The 21295-nt window shown below is 36.2% G+C and overlaps 1 protein-coding gene across 1 annotated transcript in view; it reads right to left on the bottom strand.

Annotated features, from left to right (window-relative positions):
• Window positions 1–7921: 7921 nt before the first annotated feature.
• Window positions 7922–21295, bottom strand: part of LOC127225940 (proteasome adapter and scaffold protein ECM29-like) — a gene marked incomplete at its 5' end in the record, with an annotated part of 50326 nt that continues 36952 nt past the window's right edge. The window contains 12 exon segments of the mRNA XM_051189608.1: window positions 7922–8102; window positions 10215–10286; window positions 13024–13112; window positions 14981–15086; window positions 16516–16654; window positions 17970–18162; window positions 18273–18316; window positions 18960–19168; window positions 19715–19906; window positions 20061–20127; window positions 20207–20298; window positions 20821–20887. Of these exon segments, the coding sequence (XP_051045565.1) occupies window positions 7963–8102; window positions 10215–10286; window positions 13024–13112; window positions 14981–15086; window positions 16516–16654; window positions 17970–18162; window positions 18273–18316; window positions 18960–19168; window positions 19715–19906; window positions 20061–20127; window positions 20207–20298; window positions 20821–20887 (1410 nt within the window).

Genomic DNA, 21295 nt, shown 5'->3' with positions numbered 1-21295 from the left:
GTGTTTTATAAAGGCAACGTAATGTGATTTCAGAGAGTTAAGCAAATGAAACATAAAAGAATGCAACACATCTTTACATTATTAAAACAAATGTTCTACAACATAAGCAAATGTAACACACCTTAAAATAATTCAAAAAGATCAACCTTGTCTTTTCTTGTCCATCAACCTGCTCCGGGGAGCTCCAGAGATTTACTTTCCTGTACTGAGATTTTTTTTTTTTCTTAAACTCTATTAATATTTTCCTGGAACTTTTCTGAATCTGTTCTTAATTCTTGTATTAACAACATTAAGATTCTTGAAAGGCCACTTAATTTCCCCAGTAGTAATATCATCTACAGACAGGAATAAAATCGTTCCTCTCCTCTGCCTATGGCTGTGGCCAAGAACTCCAGTATTATATTGAGTGAAGTGGGGACATGTTATGTCATCCCTGATTTTTAGAGATGTTTACAGCATTTCCCATTTTGTATAATGTTGACTATATGACTATTGTATATCTAGCCTTATTATATTGAGGTTCTATGTAAGAAGTATGGTTTTTCCTCCCGCCGCCTGATCTTGCCCTGCCGCTGCGCCAGCCCCAAATAACGCACAGAGACTCTGTATTAGATACAATACTGTTGGCCCATTGCTTGTTTCTTATCGGCTAGCTCTGTCTTAAGTATTAACCCATTTCTGTTAATCTAATATTTCCACGTGGTCTTCTTACCGGGGAAAGGGGCCAGCATCTCATCTCCCCAGTCTCTCCATCTTGACTCCTCCTTACTACTTTCTCTTTCCTCCTCATCTCCTAGTCCCGCCTACCTAACTTTCCTATTGGCCAACAGTGCTTTATTCATTAACCAGTATGAGAAACATATTTACAGAATGACATCTCCCATCATCTCCACTTTTCTGTCTAAATAAAAGGGTTTTAACCTTAACATAGCAAAATATATCACACAACAGTTATCTAGTAAGAATAACAGTTAACAATATTTAGTCCATTAACATTTAGCAAGATTTAAAGAAACTATTCTATCATCTATCCTATATTTATGAGTCTAAAGTCCTATATATAACTTATCTTTAAGCTTAACTAAGGAAAACTATAACCATAACTATCTGTCTTCAACTCCTTCAAAGACCACAGAAGGATAGTATATAAACTCTAGAAATGACAGAGACAACTCACTGCCTGGTCAGTCACCTGAAGTTCTTTTGTAATCATCCATCTTCAGCCCATAGGCCATAGTGTGTCTGGAAGACTCTTCCACAAAGCAGTTTTAAACTGTCTTCTTGTATTGGCAGTTTGTCAGTCACTTTTCTCTGTGTCCTGCAGACTGTCTGGCAGACTCTTCCATGAAGCAGGAACTCTGTAACAATGTCCATCCTGAATAAGCAAACACTTTTCTGTGGGTCCTGCATGTCCAGTTTATACAGAATAACGTCAAACAGTCCAGACAAGATCAGTATCTTGTCCAAATGGCTAGTCTTGCCATATTGAAAGTAAGCTTCATAAGGAGTTTGTTTCTTCAATGTCCATCTTCCTTTCTGACGCAGGTGGTGTTGCCAGGAGCAGTTATGTCTCATTGTTGAGAAAAACCCTTAAACATTTTAAATGCCATATTCTGTAGGTCTTTGAAAGGTTTGAAGAATTCCTATCCATCTCAAATACATGTCTGTATATCTAGAAATCTTAACTAACTTAACTATAATATCTGACTATCATAGGTACTATCTATAATCTGTATTTAATTATACATTACATTTCTAAATGAGCTATATAAACACAATACCTAAACAAAAGGAGAAATATACACATCATAAGATTGACCTTAAATTGCATCAATAAATGAAAATCCATTCCAAAACAAAGTATTCATATCTATACCATAATCCCCTTTATACCTTTAAAAAGATTTGGCTGTGATCATTAACCATTTATAACCAACCCCATTTAAATGAAAACTAACATTTATAAACAATATTTGGAAATTTGGGCGTCGTTCTTTCCAAACTACTTCCTGCTGGTAAAGGGTGCTGTCATGGGGGAATCCTAAGAAGACTCAGAAATCCTGGTTGTAGTCTGCAAGGCTACTCTGTCCAAGCTGTTTTGAATGTTGGATCACCAGCAACTCTGTTTCAGGGGGGCCTGGCTTGATCAAACCACATTAGTCTGGAAGGAATCCACAGCTTTTCATTTTCTGTGGAAACAAAAATAGAAATCCTTTTCCCCAGTTAACTTGTCCTTGAACTTAAATTTTGTAGTCAAAGCATTTTTAAAATATATAAATTGAATTAATCCAGCAGTATTTCCTTTGACAGTTGTTTCCTCAGTAGTTAAACAATATAAAGGCAATATAATGCCATATAGTATACAGATTCTCTCTGAGCTTTTCATTTTTATGTGGCTTTATTATTACTCTCTTCTATTTTTTCATTTTTTGAGGCAGAGTTTCTCTGTGTAACTTTGATCTGTCCTGGAATTCACTTTGCAATTACAGAGATCTGCTTGCCTCTGTCTCCCGAGTGCTGGGATTAAAGTCATGTGCTACCACACCCAGCTCCTCTCTATTTAAAACTATTTTATTCCTTTTCTCTCCCAAACCTACATATATTTTAGAACACACTGTAAGCCTTTAGAGGTTTTCTTAATGTGAATCTGTCTTTACTGTAAATCTTTATCTTTTTGTAGCCACGAGTCTTTTATCAGGTAAACAACAATATTGCTAAAATGAAAGTCTTTGTTGTTTCTGCCTCGGTCTATCCAAGATGGTGGCGGCTATTTTACTGCCAGCAGTGAGAGCTATGGTCACTGCCTTGGTCTATGGGCAGCAAGCAGCAGGTTGCCAGCTTGGAGATGTGGTCACTGCCATTGCCAGCTCTGATACACACCAATAAATTGTTAGCAGTACTTTTTTAAAAGCCGTGCGGTTTTTTGCCGCTTATGCTGAGTCAGGAAACCTCTCTTAAAGGAGCCGCATAATCTGCTTGTCTCTCGCAAGTCAGAGTCCAACTGAGAAAAATGCTGCTACCAAGAAACCTTGCTTGTCTCTGTTCTTTTGTTTCTAAAACTCTTTAAGCTTTTGTTAAATTTTAAGTGGAAGTTCTTATAAGCCAAGTGGGTGCCATTTGTAAGGAGTACGGTTTTTCTGCCCACTGTCTCTTGTCTTGTCCTGCCACCCCGCCGCGCCAGCCCCAATTAATGCACACAGACTCTGTATTTGATATTATGCTATTGGCCAGGTACTAGTTTCTTATCAGCTAGCTCTGTCTTAATTATTAGCCCATTTCTATGTATTTCCAAGTGGTCTTACCAGGGAGAGGTGGCTGGGGGTTCTACCTTCTCCAGACTCTCCATCTTGACTCCTCCTATCTACTTCCTCTTTCCTCCTCATCTCCTAGTCCCGCCTACCTAACTTTCCTATTGGCCAACAGTGCTTTATTCATTAACCAGTATGAGAAACATATACAGAATGACATCTCCCATCAGTTCTATTCTTAGTTTCTTTAAGGGATTTACCATGAAGAAATGTTGGGTTTTATCAAAACTATTTTCTTCATCAAGTGACGTGATTTTTGTATTTTATTTATATGCTATTTTCTATTTATTGGTTTGCCATTAATGTATCACCCTTACATGAGATGAAACTAATGTTGGTATATGATCTTAATTATGTTAAATTTTATTTACAATATTAAAATCTTTGCATCAGTATTAAGAAAATTGCCTACAGTTTTTGTTGTGTTCATTACAGATTTTGCTATTAGAATAATACCAAATTTGTAGAGTCAGTTGGGACACATTCTTTTTCAAGTTTTATGGGACAGTCTAAGTGTTGGTACAATTCAGTTGTGAATCCATCTAGTACTGAGCCATTCTTTGTCAGGGAACTATTATTGTTTTTGCTCTACAGTTGAATTTTGACAGATCACATCTAGTTTATTCACTTCTTCTGGATCTCCCTATTCATTTTAAGTTTTCTAAATGCTGGCTAATGGCTGGGATTACATTCCCTAGCTATAAATAACCCTGTGGTAGAAAGAAGGCTGTGAAATCCTAGTCATTCCCAGAACCATTTCACCTAACAGCCAACCATATACACAGAATGGAGGCAACTCTGAGGCAAGCAACTGAGGTCTCTGCAGTAACAGATTACAGATCGCCAACCACCACCCCCTCAATGAGCTCACGACTACTTAAAGTTTGACCTGCACAGCTGCCTCTCAAAACCCTTTCCCACTAAGATATCATTCAGGGTATCCTTCTGTTCCTTGAGATTTTTCTTCCTCACATCTCCAAAGTTGCTCAACCTCAACTAGGCTCCCCCTCAAGGTAAAGATGCCTGGCTATTTATAAAGGAATCTAAGATGTAAAGAGAAATAAATTAATGTATTTCTACTCTAGGCTAGCCTGCAGTATAGGAGTCACTGTCAGACTGTATTTAAGGTGTTTGAAGACTATAGGCATCTCCTATAGGGCTATCAATATGCCATCATCAGGGCTGCCTGACTTACCATCTAGTTGTGGCCTTAGGTCCCCCTTCCTGGCAAAAAAAAAGCAAGGGCTGGAGTTGTGAGCTGTTAATTTTCTTCAAAACATTCCAGATTTTCCATGCTTCTCATCTTCTTTATTACTGATGGTCAGTCATCTTCTCTTTCCTCAGAATAGCCTAGTTTCTCCTTTACTATTGACTCTTCTCATTTACCGAGTCACCTGAAGAAAACATTTCATCTACCATCTTACCCTCCCTCCATACCATTTTTAAAGGAAAATAAACTGTTAAATCTTTCCATAAACATCATTTGAAAGACTCATTTTCATGTTTTGTAACATTCTTTCTCATCAATTTGAAACCAATAGAACAAGATTACTAAAAGCATTGTAACAGCTCAGGCTGGTAATCTCACTTGGGAGTAAACAATGTTTTAATCCCAGATGCCTGCTGTTCCCATATGCTCATGTAGTCACTTTTATCAGGAAATTCTATCATGAAAGCAGTTCATGATGTCTGGAACTCCCAGCCAGAAGTTTCTATTAATTAGACATATGGGGAATATGGCATAAGATCTCTCTCCTCCCACCCTTCCTAAAATACAACTAGTCAAAGTGTTAGCAGTCAGATTACTTTCCAACAGAACTAATAAAAACTAAAAGCACTACTTCAAAACACCAAGTCATGCAGCTTTTATTTACCATTTAATATCTTTGGGGTGTAGGTGAGGTTTTCCTTTCAAATAAGTCTATTTCATGCTTAGGTAGCTAAGTACATATTGCAGAGGCTCTAAGAAGAAGTTGCATATAAAATACAAAAATCTGTTACATATACATCCATTTAATGACAGATTGCACAGTTCAGTAAGTGCCAATGTCAAAATAACTCCCTGAACTTAACAAGCAGCATGAATATACTGTGACAGCAGCAGGTAGAAATGTTCCACAAGGACAGCCAGTGCTCACACAGCACAATTGCTCATGGAGCACCAACCAGTGAGGTCATATCTTTACTCTTTTTCTTGTTGGTTAATACATGAGTTTAAAAAAAAAAAATGGAAGGGCAAAGCAATGGGGATTTGGTAGCCTCCTTATGTAGGTGGACTGTGTTACAGACAAGATCCCCTAGGAATTATAAATTGGGCACAAACATTAAATAAATAGCTTCTCTTGACCATCAAAACTAGACCATTTTCATGTTTAATCCAAATGCCACATTTTCAACATCTCCTTTTCATGTTATCAATAAAGATATAGTTAGTGAACTAATGGCAGGAATAAGGAACAGATCCTACAAATGAGTTACCTGCATGGCAAACAGAAGTGAATATATAGAGAAAAATCAAACCTTTTCAAGATTGCTTTTGCAAATAAAGGCTGATGATTAATGTACAGGTACCTTTACCACTTTTTCACCAGTACCAACATTCCACAATTACAAAGTCCTGATTATTAACCTTTTAAAATAAACATATGTATGCCAACTACAAACCACACTTGAAACAGTAACATAGAATTACTAGCTGTGAAAATGTTGGCTAGCAAACATGAAGGCATTAAGTATATAAATTAGAAATGTACTCAGGAAGAAAAAGAAATGCAGTTCAATAGCACTAAGTTTAAGGTGTCTTAGCACCACTCTCAGCACCAAGGGAAAGTCCCAATATTAAATAACAAAATGCTTTAAAAGCATAAAATTTGATGAGGTTTCAATATGTGCTACAGACCAAGTATATCATTCTTGCCCTTACATGCTCACCTTCAGCACACCTGACCTGCATTGTATTCTTCTTGCCCAGGAAGTACCCTGGTTACTACACATGTAAATCAGATACATCCTTAGTGCATTCAATGCTGATCCAAAACCACAAGTCCTGAGAGATCAGTTTTCTGAAGAACATTTGAAGCCATTCGTTTTTCTCTAATGCAAAAGTCATTCTTAAACACAATCTACACCAGATTGCTTAAAATTCATCACATTCTAAAAAGTCACTAGTACAGTCCTGAATCAGCAAAGATGATAATTAAGTGAGCACTGAAGGTTTTAGTTGTAAACCGTTTTTCAACCAGAAACAATTTCAAACCCTAGTAGAAATTTAGGTACTCTCAATGTTGTTCAAACTGGAATAGCAACCTAGTTATGAGTTAGGAAATGAATTCAGTGAGTCTGAAGAACATTTATAAGACACACACCTCAGATGAAAGTATATCAAACTTTGCAACTATTTCTTCTTGAAGTATTTATTTCAGTTAAAGATTTTTACATTCAAACATGCATAAATACACACACACACACACACACACACACACACACACACACACACACACACACACACACATTCTGGGTCATGATGTAAAAGGTTATTTTTATTGTGAGTCACAGTTCAAAATATTTTAAATACACTGATCTGGAGAATACCAAACTAATAAAAATGGAGTTTCCACCAAAAATATTGACCACAGAAATTTCAGGTGTTGATGTCATCAAGGGGACAGTACTGAATGTATAAATCTATTTTGTGCTCCAGAACCCAAGACAGGGTATAGAATTTTTAGCTTACCATAAACACTTAAGTAAAACTAACTTTGCACGAGACCCTGGCAACGACAGTTTTCCTGGAGTGGTATGCCAATTTGAGAAAGGGCATTTAAGGAAGAGAAATTCTTAGACAGTTAAATGAAAGGCTTTCCATCTATCCAACCATGTCACACTGTATGCATCACAATAAGAAGTAGAAAATATCTTGTTCCCATCTATTTTCATCTTCAGGTATAAGGACTTTGACCAGAATTTTATGGAACCCAAATTATTCTCAACCTATAAAAATGCTGAACAACCATTCCCTAAAAATTGATTACCTATCACAGGCAATGTGCATAATCTGACTTTCAAAAGTGATAAATAAGGGTTTAGCTCCCTTTGGGAATTTCTAGGGCAGGGCAAGGAAACATTGGCTTGGTAACTGGTTGAGAAAAGTTTCCAGGACAGGACATTAAATTCTGGGTATGGCCTTGACTCCAGCCTTAGAAAGGAAGCTGTCATCCCCACTCCTATTACTTCAGGTGTGCAAGAAATGGGGTTATAAGTCAAGTGATTTACAGGGTCCCTTCCTGAAATAATTTTAGCATGGATGTAGTGCTAAGATTTTAATTCAGCTTACCCTGTAGTTCATTTATAATATTTTCAGTTCTTTTTAGCAATGATGGCTGGCATACTTATTTACAACTACCTTTTGAAAACCCAAGTTCTATTAAGCTCATTTAGCCCACATACTTTAAAGACAAGTAAAATAAAGCTAAAAGGAGCAAAATTTAAGGCTTTTTTTTTTTTTTTTTTTTTTTTATTTCAGCCAAGGAATGATGCATGCTACAGAGTAATCTTTACTCCCCACCCCCCCACCTTGGTTTTTAAAGAATACCACCATTTCCAAACTTCCAATCCCAAAAGAACATGGCACTTGTTTGTTTTTTCCCATTCTCATTCATTCCAGACTTTCAAGTGTTTTCTTCAATACTGTGGCTTTCTCCTGCAGCTCAGGTCTGTTGTCTGTCTCCATAGTAGCTAAAGACTCAACCAAAAGTCTTCTGCATTCCGCCGTCAAACTTTCCCACTGTTTAGCTTCTAAATGGGGAGAAAACAGGAAGAAAATCATTACAGAACAATCAAGGAAGAAAAAAAAGAAAACTTAACCCTTTCTTCAATATATCCTATCCCCGAAACAATCACACAGCAACTCTATAATTAAGAGAATGGTATATAACAATCACAGGTTGGATAGAAGTCTCAAACCCAATCCCTGACAACAGCCTGAAAGCATGTCAGGAGTTTCACCCCTTCCCCAGTAAGAATGAGACAAGGAAGATAAGCTTATATAGCAGCAAACTGGGAAGAACGAAGCATCAAAGCACAGGGGCAAAGTAGTCATCCCAGCCACATCACATGCAAAAAAAGGGAAGTTTCAAAACTGTACAGTTTAAGTAGCTAACACTTTATTACCCTTCCTTTAAAAAGCCCTGGAGAACCATATATATACTGAAATTAAAAAAAAAAATAAGATAAGCTGTTTTAAGTTAGAAAACTGAATAGCAATACTGAATACTGTAGAGATGCACTTTGCTCAGTAACACTTGAGTTGCTGCAGTATTTGATTATCCATTTGGTTGTTACAGAGAAATTTTTAACTATAATTGATGGTTGTTGCCAAAATAGTATATTGCCTGTATTTCTACCTCTAGTAATGGGCTTTATGTGCTAGATTTGAATATCCTTGAGCCTGGGCAAGTGCACAAGTCTTTTTAAAAGAAAGATGGCTTACCTACACAAAACTGATCAGTTTTGAGAGATCTTTAATGCCCTGAAGTGGTTTTTGAGAGTGTGAAACAAATGGTGAGAATTTGGATTGGTCCCTCTTATTACAGTATTGAAATTACGTCTACTTAATTTATCATGTTCATGCCCTGATTTTATTTATATAGCTGTATCTATCAATAAACACTGTGATACTTAAAAAAAAAAAAATAAGAAAGCAAATCTTAACTCCATTTATAACATTGTCACTTTTAGTGATGTGCCTTAAAGTAAGTAATTATTGTTGCATCAAGATCTCATGTAGTTCACACTGGCTTTAAACTCCTGATCCTTTTGTCTCTACCTCTCGAGGCTGGGATTATAAGCCTATACTACCATGTCCAGCTTTAAGCAAGTTGTTTGAGCTTACTTTTGTCATCTTGAACATCTAATATCTACCTAGAAAACTTGGAATTCAACCATATGGCTAAGCTTTTTTATTTTAAGACAAAAAAAAAAAAAAAAATACACTAGGTGATATTTAGTTATCCTGAGTCTAAAAGGCCCATTTTGCAGATACCTAGGATAGGTGTTGCTAAGCAAAAAGAGGGAAAGTACAAATGTCAAACTCACAAGTTTATGATGAAAACCATTTCATCTCTGCACTACTAATTCATGGAATAGGAGACTAGGAAAAGGAGAAGGAAGGGGAGGAGGAACGAGGAATAGACACAGATATGTAACAGGGGGGAAAAAAAGAAGCTGTTTTTCTTCTCCCATTAACACAACACAGCATTTGTAAGGTTTCTTAAAGACAGAGAAAGTAGGACAAAAACATGCTTTTTGGGTCTCTGATAAAACAGCCTGTTATTAAACATACACCCCACAAGCTCTGCTCTATCATAACTAACCATTTCTTGTGATAACCAAGATTATATAAAAGTTCACGATGAAAAAACTTCAATTACTTCTCAAGATAACTATAGCTTAATAATTCATTAGAAATGTATAAATATAGGGAACAAAACTGAAATCTTTCATAGGCTTCTGTTGTTTTCTTCCATATATATTGCTTACTTGTCCCCAAACAATCATGTGTGACAATTTATCTGTGGTACTGCCAGCCAGGGAAATCCACCTGAGCTTTGAAGTCCAGAATAGTTTTCTTGTCACATTGACTGACTCTGTTATCATAAGCTATTGGAATCACTGATATGTTTCCATTTTGTATTCATATGAGAATGATACTTTTACATTAAAAAAGAAGAACATGCAAAAAAAAATCTGAAATCTTTAAAATTTAATGACTTTAGTTCTCTATAGTCTACTTGTATGTGCACATACATTAATGTGTATTTTACACCATTAGCAAAAACAAATAAAAAATATCCTGAAAGTGTATGTCACAAAGTATCCTGGATTTTTGGTACTCTAATCAGAACTCACCTTCAAGTTTTTTAAGCAGCAATTCTACCACAGATAAAGCTTCTGTTCTCACAGATGAGTAGGTCTTATTTTCTAAGGAGGAAAATAGGCAATTCATAAGTATGTTTTAAAAACAGAACTCCCAAGAGTAAATTAGTGTTACCGAAACATAAAAAGTTAAAACTCTGTGGATTCATTTTTGAAGAAAACTTCTATTTGGTAATTATTATCAAATATTTAAATTATGCTCTATGTCCACATTCATTATTTTGAGGCACTGTTGACAGCCAAATATATTAGCCCTAATATATTTAATATTTGAAAGACTCATCTTAGACACAGGAGATCAAAACACACTATCCCAAACACATGTCATAATTATGTCATACATAAAACAGGGCTTTGATCTGCATGATCCTCATTTAGCTTACAGCTCTATAGCCACAAAAGCATGCTACTTCCAAGAATTACAAACAAAACAAGCTTTGTTGGTACATACTCATTCACAAAAGGCACTGAGTTTTTGGAGAATTGTCTAACCAAAATTACTATGCATCTAAGTCCAGGGAAGTGAAGTACTACAAAAAATGATAGTGACCCCCCCCCTCAAAGGGACAGGGGAATCAGCTTGCAGAGACTTTCATTAGTAATATCTAAGACAATTAAATAACAAATTAATTAATGACAATAATCAGGAGCTAGAGAGATGGATCAGCACCATGTAATCCTCATGCAGCTCAGAGGCCCAGAGTTGAAGTCGTAGCACCCACACTGGCAGCTCACAATAGTCTGTAACTTCAGTTTCATGAGAACCTCACACCTCTGGACTGTGAGGACACTAGTGTAAGTACACATAATTAAAATTAACTCCTAAAAATAATTAGTTATAAAACATTGAGAGATTGGTGTGTGTGGGGAGTTATGAATTAATAATGACTAATGATGCATAAATAAAGAAATAGGAAGAAGAGAAGAATCTTGTTCAAATTAAAATGGCAACTACCAAATAGTTAATGTGGAGAAAGGCCTAGAGTTGACAAAAAAAAAAAAAAAAAAAAAAAAATAACACCATAGAAAAGAACTGGCTTAGAGAAGAATCATCAATGCATACAAAATCTAAAGGATAAACTTCAAAGAGTAATACATGTAAGTCATGGTCTTATAGTGTCTTCTCACAAACTGTTTAATAGATTGAAGAGGAGATTAATTGAATAATAATAATAATAATAATAATAAAGTATGCTATTAAATACAAGGAAAAATAAGAATGATATTAGAGACAAAATCCACAGTACCTCGACTAGGTAAACAAAGTTAACAATGAAAAATTAGGAAAGCTGTGAACATTGCATACCTCTTGATGTGAGGAAAAACACATTAACATCGGAATTCATAAGCTATATCCAAGCCTGACGAAATGCCAAACAAACAACAAATGAGAATTGTTATTTTTTCAAAAAAAGGAGGGAAAGGCTTTATCCTTCAAAATCATGAGTATAATATAAGAGAAAGAGAGGCCAAAGGAATGTGCCAAATGAGAAGTGACTATAAAGGCCAGGAGTGAAGGATGGTGCACCACTTTAATCCCAACACTCTGGAGGCAGAGGTCGGCCTGGACAACAGAGCAAGTTCAAGAATAGCCAAGGCTATACAGAGAAGCCCTGTCTAAGGGAAATGAGAGCGAGAGAGAGAGAGAGAGAGAGTGTGTGTGATAAACTATAAAATTATGATAATTGTATTTAATATTTGGTCCTGGGCTGTATGTTTTAATGGAGAGTTGAAGGGGATGTGAGATCCAACCAAAAAATTACTTGAGAAATTACAATATGAATGAGAAAAAAAAAAAAAAACTGGTAAAACCTGCATTCATGCAATATTGTATAAATTTGATAACTACAGTTTTAATTAAAAAAAATATACTCTCAAGAACTTAAGAAATAAAGGAACATGTTATAATCAATACACTTTTGAAGGGCTCAGGATAAAGATAAAGAAGTCCAAAAGATAAAGGGGACAACAGTGTTAGCTGATAACTCCTGTTAAGTATATATAGGTACTAACTGAGCTATTTTAACAGTTTTATAAAACTGGAAACTATTTTTAAAAAATGTTTAATGCTGACGTAAAGGTAAATCTAAAATTCTACTGTAATTCCGGATAAAACACCCTTGTCAGGGTACATATGGTATATAAATAGAACAGTCAGCAATGATCCAGACAGCTAGATCCTAAGACTCAGCTCCTTAGTTTTAAAATCAGGTTTACTTGAGCCGAGTATGATGACTGTGGTGGTTTGAATAGAAATGGACCCCATAGACTCATGTGTTTAAATACTTGGCCCATAGGGAGTGGTGCTATTGAGGATATGGCCTAGTTGGAGTAGATATAACCTTGTTAGAGAAAGTGTGTCACTATAGGGCCAGCACTGAGATCTCATACGCTCAAGCTAAGCCCAGTGTGGCACTCAGTCTTCTGCTGCCTGTGAATAAAGATACAAAACTCTCAGCTACCTCTCCAGCATTATGCCTGGCCAGAACACTGCCATTTTCCATTATAATGATAATGGACTAAACCTCTGAAACTGTTATGTCAGCCCCAATTAAATGTTTTCCTTTGTAGGAGTTACTATGGTCATTGTGTCTCTTCACAGCAACAAATATCTTAAAAGAGACCCTGACTCAAAACAAAGAAGGGGTGAAGATATATAGTTGAGTGGTAGAGTGCCTGCCTAAGAGCACGCATGAAGGACTGTGCCTGATCACCAGCACCAGCATCAAAAACAAAATAAATAACAGCAACAAAAAACTATTCAAATTCTAGTTACACTCACCTAAAGAGTAAGTAATTGATTTACAAGTTTCAAGAAGAATTTCAGCCAGAGCTTCAGAATCTGCATGTTCTTCCTCCAAAAGCATTAACCTATAAACATAAAAGTGACATACAATGTCACTCAACACTAACAGTTTAAAACCTTCCTAGCATAACTTCTATCTGTACATATCACTTATCATGATATTTCATATACTAGTAGTATCTAAATTAATTATAAGACTGTGTAAATGTACACAATACGGTATTATTTTGCTGTTTAAAAATGACATCATGAAATTTGCAGGCAAAGGGATGGAACTACAAAACAAAAATACATAAAAACAAAAAACAAACCAAAACAAAAAAAAACATCCTGAGTAAGGAACCCAGACCCAGAAAGATAAATATGGTATGTATTCAATTATCTGTGGATATTAGCTGTTAAATAAATGATAACTAAGCCACAATCCATAGACCCAGAGAGGTTAGATAAAGAGAAAGGGTCTAGGGGGAATGCATGAATTTTCCTGGGAGGGGAATATAGATTTTAAAGGCAGGCTGGTAGGAGGGAGGGAGGGGGCAAGAAACTACAAGCTGTGGAGGACATGGGGTGAGGAAAAGAAGGCAGAGATGGCTGGAGCTGGGGGCATTTGCAGGGTGGTATGGAAGCATAGTGCAGTGAAAACTTCCTGGAATCTATGAAGGTGAATAATGACGGGTACCGAGTCTCAACTGGCCATCTTTTGTAGCCAGGTGAGGCTTATGGGACTGGGCTGCATTCAACTGAGATGTTGGTCAGGCAGGGGGAGGGGGTCTCACAGAAATCCTCAAAAAACTCAGGCTATTGCTAAGACAAAAGGTTGCTCTCTAAAAACTGATAGTGGAGTCCCATTGCCCAGGACAACACCCACACAATTCACTGAACATGGAGATGTTGAACTAGTGTCTACAGGGAGCCTTTACCGCTACATTTTAGTCTCTTTGGTGTGGAAAAGTCCTCTGCAGTCTACCAGAAAAACAAAACAAAAAAAAGGGGGGCCACTAACTCAGCCACAAAACCTTTGACCTATCATCTGTCCTGATTATAAAATACACTAGGGCAATGTTGGCACAGAATTTGTGTGAGCATCCAACCAATACCTATTTTGACTTAAGGGCCACCCACTCCTTGAGAAGGAATCCACACCTGACACAGCTTAGGTGACCAAGAACCAGAAACTATGTAGCCCAGAGATCTAGGGTAAAACCAAACACTATTGATCTAAAAAGAATGGGTATCAATAAAATGGCTCTTAATGATATTCTGCCGTACTCATGCATCAGTGCCTTATCCAGTCATCATCAAAGTGGCTTCCTCCAGAAGAGGATGGAAACAGATGCAGAGACCCACAGCCAGACATTATGTAGAGAGAGAGTCTAAATGAGAGATCTACATCAAATCAGAGGTCAGAGAATTCCTCTGAATAAGAGGCAGAAAGATTATAAGAGCCAGAGATTAAGAACACCAGGAGAAAAAGCCCTTTGAATCAACTAAGCAAGGCACATATGAGCTCACAGAGATGGAAGCAGCAAGTACCATATCTACATGGGTCTACACCTGGACCTCTGAGTACACATTATAGCTCTTAGCTTAATATTTTATGGGACTCCTGACCAAGAATGAGTGGGTCTCTGACTTTAGTGATAGCTCTTCGAGACTTTTCTTCCTGCTAGGTTGCATGTACAACTTTGATACGATAGTTTTTGTTTTGTCACTTTTGGTTGTTATCTCTTAGAAAATCTGTTCTTTTCTAATGAGAGACAGAGGGAGTAGAACCAGAAGGGAGGGAAGTGGGGAGGAGTAGAAGGAGGAGAAACTATAATTAGGATATACTGTGTGAGAAAAGAATCTATTTTCTATTTTAAAAATGTGCAAATGTTAAGAATTCCATTCAATAGGGAAATAAAATAAAAACCTGAATCATGAAGCAAATTACCCCTGGAAAAAGGCGTTCATCGACTGGAGGACACCTAGCTGCACTTTCCATGTGCTGAGTCTTAGTCGTTCACACATCAGTTTGCACAGCTCCTGACGATAACAACCTGGGAAGAAGATGAAGAGGGACAGAGGAGGGAATATGTAAAAAGTGAGAGATAACAAAGGAGGGACAGAGAAAAAGAATATGCAGCATTAAAAACAGACAAAAGTGGAGGAAAGGCACAAAAAAAATGCCTTTAATTGTGGACATGGAATTTCTCCCAAACTCTTAGCAGTATTTTATACCCTTCTCTAGCTATGAGGCAAGTTAATCAAGCAATCCAATTTCCACTATAGTTCATAACCACTCACAAATTGATAATTTTTTTTGAGAAATTCTTCATATGCTACACAAAGAATGATGGGCTCAAAGAAAATATACTATACAAAGAAAATATACATATACAAATAATAAATACAGAGATAATTCATTGGGACAGACTGTAGTTCCTAGAACAAGACAAAATATTTAGCATCTGTTCAAATATAAGGCCTTGTCAATGGGCCGGCTGTAACTACAACTTGAACCATTAATCAAGGTTTACTATTTTTAATCCTTTGTTAATATATATTTAATTCTGAAAATCTATGCCATGAGTTTCTCAATAAAATAACTATCACTTGCTTACTGAAGACTTGATAGCAAGGCCAGCAATTTTGAAAGGAAGGAATTCTACTAATATTGTAGGCTTCTAAGAAAAGAGCTATGAACATAAACAAGAGTAACAAAACTTCTTTTATAGTCAAATAGCTACATAAAATGCATCATCATTGTTATTACCCAACATTCTTACATTATACTAAAAGATACAATACTTAAAGGAATTATCTGGCTGAATCCGAATCTAATCCCTTTACTAGAGATCAGGACACAGCAGCACAGAAGGAAGCCATGTAAAGACAAGAAAGGCAACCATTCACAAAGTAAGTAGAAAAGTCTCAGAAGAAGCCAAGTCTACTTGATCTTGTACTTACTTCTACCCATCAAAATCAAGAAGGAAAAAAAAAAAAAAAATATGTTGCTTGAACCATCCAGTCTGTGATACTTTTGTTTTAAAGATATATTTTTTACCTTTATCTTTCTTATTTATTTATTTATTTATTTATTTATTTATTTAGTGTATGGGTGTTTTGTCAGGATGTTTATCTGTGCACCACATGAGTGCTCTTGGATGCCTTGGGTCAGGAGTTACAGATGGATGTGAATGCTTGGACTCAAACTCATTGGGTCCTCCAGAAGAGCAGCTAGTGAATGTGCTTAACCACTGAGTTATTTCTCCATGCCCCTGTGATACTTTCCTAAAGTATCCCTAATACTACAGTGATCCAATCACGTACTTATTTGCTGGTGTAAGAGTAAAATAGATATAGGATATTCTCACTATTAATACTCAGACTACATAAGAACTATTACTAAGCCATGAAGAAACTCTGTGTTCTTGCCAAGTGACTTCTGGCTACAGGACTTCTACAAGTTTGTGTTGGGATGCTTACGTTGGGTTTCTGGGTTCCTGGGCCAGGCTTTGCCCAAGCTCTCAAAGGCACCCAGCAGAGACTCCAGCTGCAGCTCTCTTTCCTTATCATTTTCATCTTCACCTTTGGTGCTCCGAACTCCCATGCTTTCAAGTGAGTTCTAGGACATTTCAAAAAAGGTAAAGAAAATTGTATTATTTCCTTCTTCAAATTACAGTTATACTATTAAAACAATCAAAGTGTAGAACAGGAGATATTGACCAAGAACTAAAAGTTCTCTACCATGAGTTCTTATGTTTGTATTAAGAGTATACATTTCTAATAAATTTCAGAAATACTTTAAAAGAATTTGTAAATGAAAGTGAAAAAAAATGCCGAATATGTACTACTCTGAGAGTAACTTACAAAGATGTGCATTTGAATCAAGAGAATTAAAGATGGAGAGAACTTAGCAATGACCCAAACACAACTTTTGAAAAACTGGTAAAGAAGCCAGAAGTAATTAAACAAGTTCACAGACAACATAATCTATTTAAAATACCAATCTCCAAAACCCATACATTACCACAGAAATACCTAAAACAGCCTTATTACTGAAAGAAAACAGATATATGAATTAGGAGCAACACAAGCGATAATGTTTGATGCTTTAAAAATAAGTAGATCAAGCCAGGAGTGGTGGTGCATGCCTTTTATTCAGGACTCAGGAGGCAAAGGCAGGTAGCTCTCTGTGAGTTTGAGGCTACAATGGTCTACACAGCTACATGGTGAGTTCTAGGATGGCCGTCAGTACATAATAAAATGAGCCTGTCTCAAAACTAACCAAAACAAACAGACCAACTACATCCCTCTTTCCTTGCAATGTCCACTTTATTAAAAGATGAGTACTTCAGTTTCAAATTAAGTATTTGTCATTTTTCTTTACAACCAAAATTCCCCAAGACAATGCAGAGGTGTACTATACAACACACAATACTTGTCTTCACACTAAATGACTACTTGGCATGTGCACATGCTGGCAAGGTAGAATTTATTAAGAGCTATTCACTATATAGGTACTCTCTTCCTCCTCCCACAGGTGGAGAAAGAGTGCCCATATGAAAAATTACCTTTCCTAGCCTCATCTGCTGCCAAATGGGGCTATGTGCTAGCAATGGAAGGCGAATCAAAGCAATATGTTTCTGTTTCTAGAAATTTTCTTGAGAGAAATTAAATGTTTTACTATGATCCTAACTTTATATCCTTGGTCATCTGCCTGAAACACAAACCACAGACCGTGAGGACAATGTATAAGAAATACGTCTCTAGGATCCCTGAAGACTTAATGGGGCTTCCAACTATCCAGTAAGACAAACTTCTACCTTGTTTGAGGCCATAATATTCTGGGGATTTTCTGTTACTTTACTGCTAAACTTGTCCTAGTAAAAATACATAACCAGGACAGGAAAATCTAAGATGATACAGGTAGCCATTACCTTCTTGATGAGGGGTATGACAATATCAGAAAACTCCTGGAATCTGTCTTCTTTGGTGGCTTTCAAAACATCAGCTGCACAGCTGATTGCTACAATCTTATATTTGAGATTCTCTTTGCAACACTCCTTCAAGACAGCCTGAAGAATTTCATTTGTGGTGGGTTGGTTGGGCACAGACTTCTCTAACTCTGTACTATGGAATCCATGCAAAAATATCAGAATAGTTAAAAAAAAAAAAAAAAAAAAAAAAAAAAAAAACTATAGCTTTAAGCTTCACATTAAATTCATTAATAAAATACTTACCTGCAAGCTGTCACCACACAGGCAATGGCTTTTAGTAGTTCTTCCTGATAAGTTAAAGATGAAGAAATACTATTAAACCTACATTTCACATTCTTTGCACTATGACTACAATCACCCCATTGAATATTTTATAACTACCACAACAAAAACTAACATTTATTCACTTATGCACATTACTGAATTCTACCCAAACCACCAATCTCTAACTCATAAAAGCCCAAGAACCGGTAACCAAGGTCACCAGGCAATCCATTATTATGACCACAACACTATGGTGGCCACTTTACAAAATACAGTGCAAATATTGCCACAATCACGTTTCCCATGGAATGTTCATTATACATATTTTTTTCTATACCCGTTGTATAAGAAGTTTCTAATTATCAAGCCAGGATTAGAAGTAGTTCAATGTACTTAATTTCACAAATGGCCAATTCTGGCTCTACTGAAGGTCAGTGGGCACAAAATGATGACCTGGTTTAAGAGGTAACTTCTACAGCTGAATATGTAAAATATTCCAATCTCTAAAATTACTAGGCTTTATTCAAGAACATATAAGACATACTTTGATATAAATTCACTAGCTAGAAAACCTACCTGCAAAAGTAATTCAAAGTCACATCAAATCAGATTCCTACTCTATAGAAAGATACAGTCCTGATTCTTTAACATGAATGTTTCTTTTACCTTTCCTGCCCATGTTCTTCCAGCCAGGCCTTGCACCAAAGCACTCAGTATCATTCCCAGATATGGAGGTACTAGAGAGCTTGTTTGTTTTGCAATTGATGCCATAGCAATTGCACCCTGGGCTTTCATTTTCCAAGACTGCGATTGTAAGGCCTTCTGGGTAATAGCAATCAACTCCTGCATATATAATCGAATACCTCCAAAGGAGCCTACATGTAAAAGGAAAGAAAAGTTAAAACACCTCTCAAGTGACAAGAAAACATTTTAAAAATAATTTTTAAATGTAAGTCAGTGCCATCTACCTAAAGCATGACTGTCAACTCATAAACCATACACACCACTTGCTAAAGTTAGACACAGGGAGTAGTGCAGCTTCTTTATGTAACAGCAGGAATTCATGAACTATGACATACTGCTGAGATATTATTCAAAAAAGTTTATCATCACTAATGTGTATCAAGGTTAAAAATACAGCTCTACAATAATACTCTAAGACCACATAAAATCACAATTATATTCAACTAACCTAAGTAAGGTTTGCTTTGTTTAGAAAGTTTATATTCTCTCACACATACAGCAACAAGTCAAAGAAAAGAGCTCTGAGTGGCACTTCAAAAACTTAGAAATTAGGAGGCCCTAAAAATTAAATGTGACACATGTTCAAGTCCTTGAAAAATTATGAAGAAACAATATGAGTCAAAATTCCAGCTATGTTCTTAAGAAACACATTTACTTTGCAGCTACCATTTACTAACCAGGTACATTTTCCTGCCACACTTCAGTCCACAAATTACATTCTTCTTTTTCAGATTTCTCCTCATCAGCAATTTCATGCATGCCTAGGAAGGCCAAGGGCAGAATTTCTTTGGCATGGTTCTTCAATACATCAGGGCTGTATCTTCCAATTGCATGAATAGTCAAAGCACAAGAGGTCTTGTAGATAGGTTCTCAAGAGAAGAAGAAACCAAAATTTTGTAAGCATTTACTATTTTTCAGGGAAAATGATCTAAATAAACCAATTAAAAATGTTCCTACAAAAACAGTAGTTTATTTGGTTAATACCTAAACTTACAAATGACATAAAACAGAAAAAAAAGGTACCTTCTTTCTCCATGTACCAGCCATTGAGCTTCTGTAGCAGTTTTTCAGTGCTGCTATCCCGTGACGTCTGGAAAACAAACAACTCTACTCACTCGCTGTTGGTAATTCCCAGAGCTGTACTTAACTGAGTAAGAAATTCAACTCACCCGAACTAAATGGCCCATGGCAAATGCACAGGATTTCTGAATTACACTGTTCCGATCTGTTAGGCCACTAAGCAAAGCACTCATAAGTTTACCTATAGGAATACATAAAAATATCTATTTGTGTGGTTGGCCAAATAGTCTGTTACATTGTTAGAACTAAACACCCCATAACCCTGAAATTAATCAGATTTACTACATAGTAGTTTAGATCTTTTGAATATTATTTGTTCTACCTACTCCCTTTCTTTCATTTGATTTAAAAATTAAAAATAAACCTATGTCTAGAATATTGTGGAAATGATACAAAATTGAGAGCTATATACAAAAATTCTACCAGGATTTCTCTAGAAGAGAGAAAAAAAAACATGTAAAGTTAGTTATAAACAGGAAAAAAAAAAAAAAGAGGGAGTAAAGTTCTGCAGAATGAAAGGTACTTTTATCTCTTTACAACACTGAGAAACTTATTTGTAAGACAATAAAAGCTTGCTAACAAAACAACTGTGTCAAGTTTGAATGAAAGCAAAGCACACAAGCATGTCCAAATAATTTTCCCTTTAAAACTCTAAAATCAGCACAGCCATGAAAAAGTATCTCCTTACATATTACAAACTCACCTGAGTAAGGTGTTAGGTCCTGGGGACACTGAGTAGTTAAGGAAACGATGACACTGGCACAGCCTCCCTTTAAGGTTACAAAAACAAAGGTCTAAGTGTGATGTCACAATGTTCTATCAAGCCACTTCTTTTAGGCCCCAGCAATTTAAAGATAAACCATATGAAGTCTAATAGTTCCTCTGGGATTCAACATAGTAAAAGCAAAGCATTGTAAACATACAGAGCAAGAACTATGAATAAGAAAGAAAAAAAGCATAATTCTCCAAATAAGATGCGTTATCACAAACAACTGCAGTAACAATTTCATTTTGAGGAATTTCCAAAGAAATCAGATTTATGTATGGTTCTTTAATTTCTTTTTAAAAGCTGAAAAGTCAAATCTCCCTTGTTTGACTAAAATAAAGGATGTATTGCCACAAGCAGAGCAACATCACATACCCTTTAACAAACACAATGTGGAAGATATGCATGCAAA

This window comes from Phodopus roborovskii, unplaced genomic scaffold, assembly GCF_943737965.1.
Source record: "Phodopus roborovskii unplaced genomic scaffold, PHOROB, whole genome shotgun sequence".
Taxonomy (NCBI): Eukaryota; Metazoa; Chordata; class Mammalia; order Rodentia; family Cricetidae; genus Phodopus; species Phodopus roborovskii.
The sequence above is the reverse complement of the archived record's forward strand: the minus strand, read 5'-3'. Positions and strand labels throughout refer to the sequence as shown.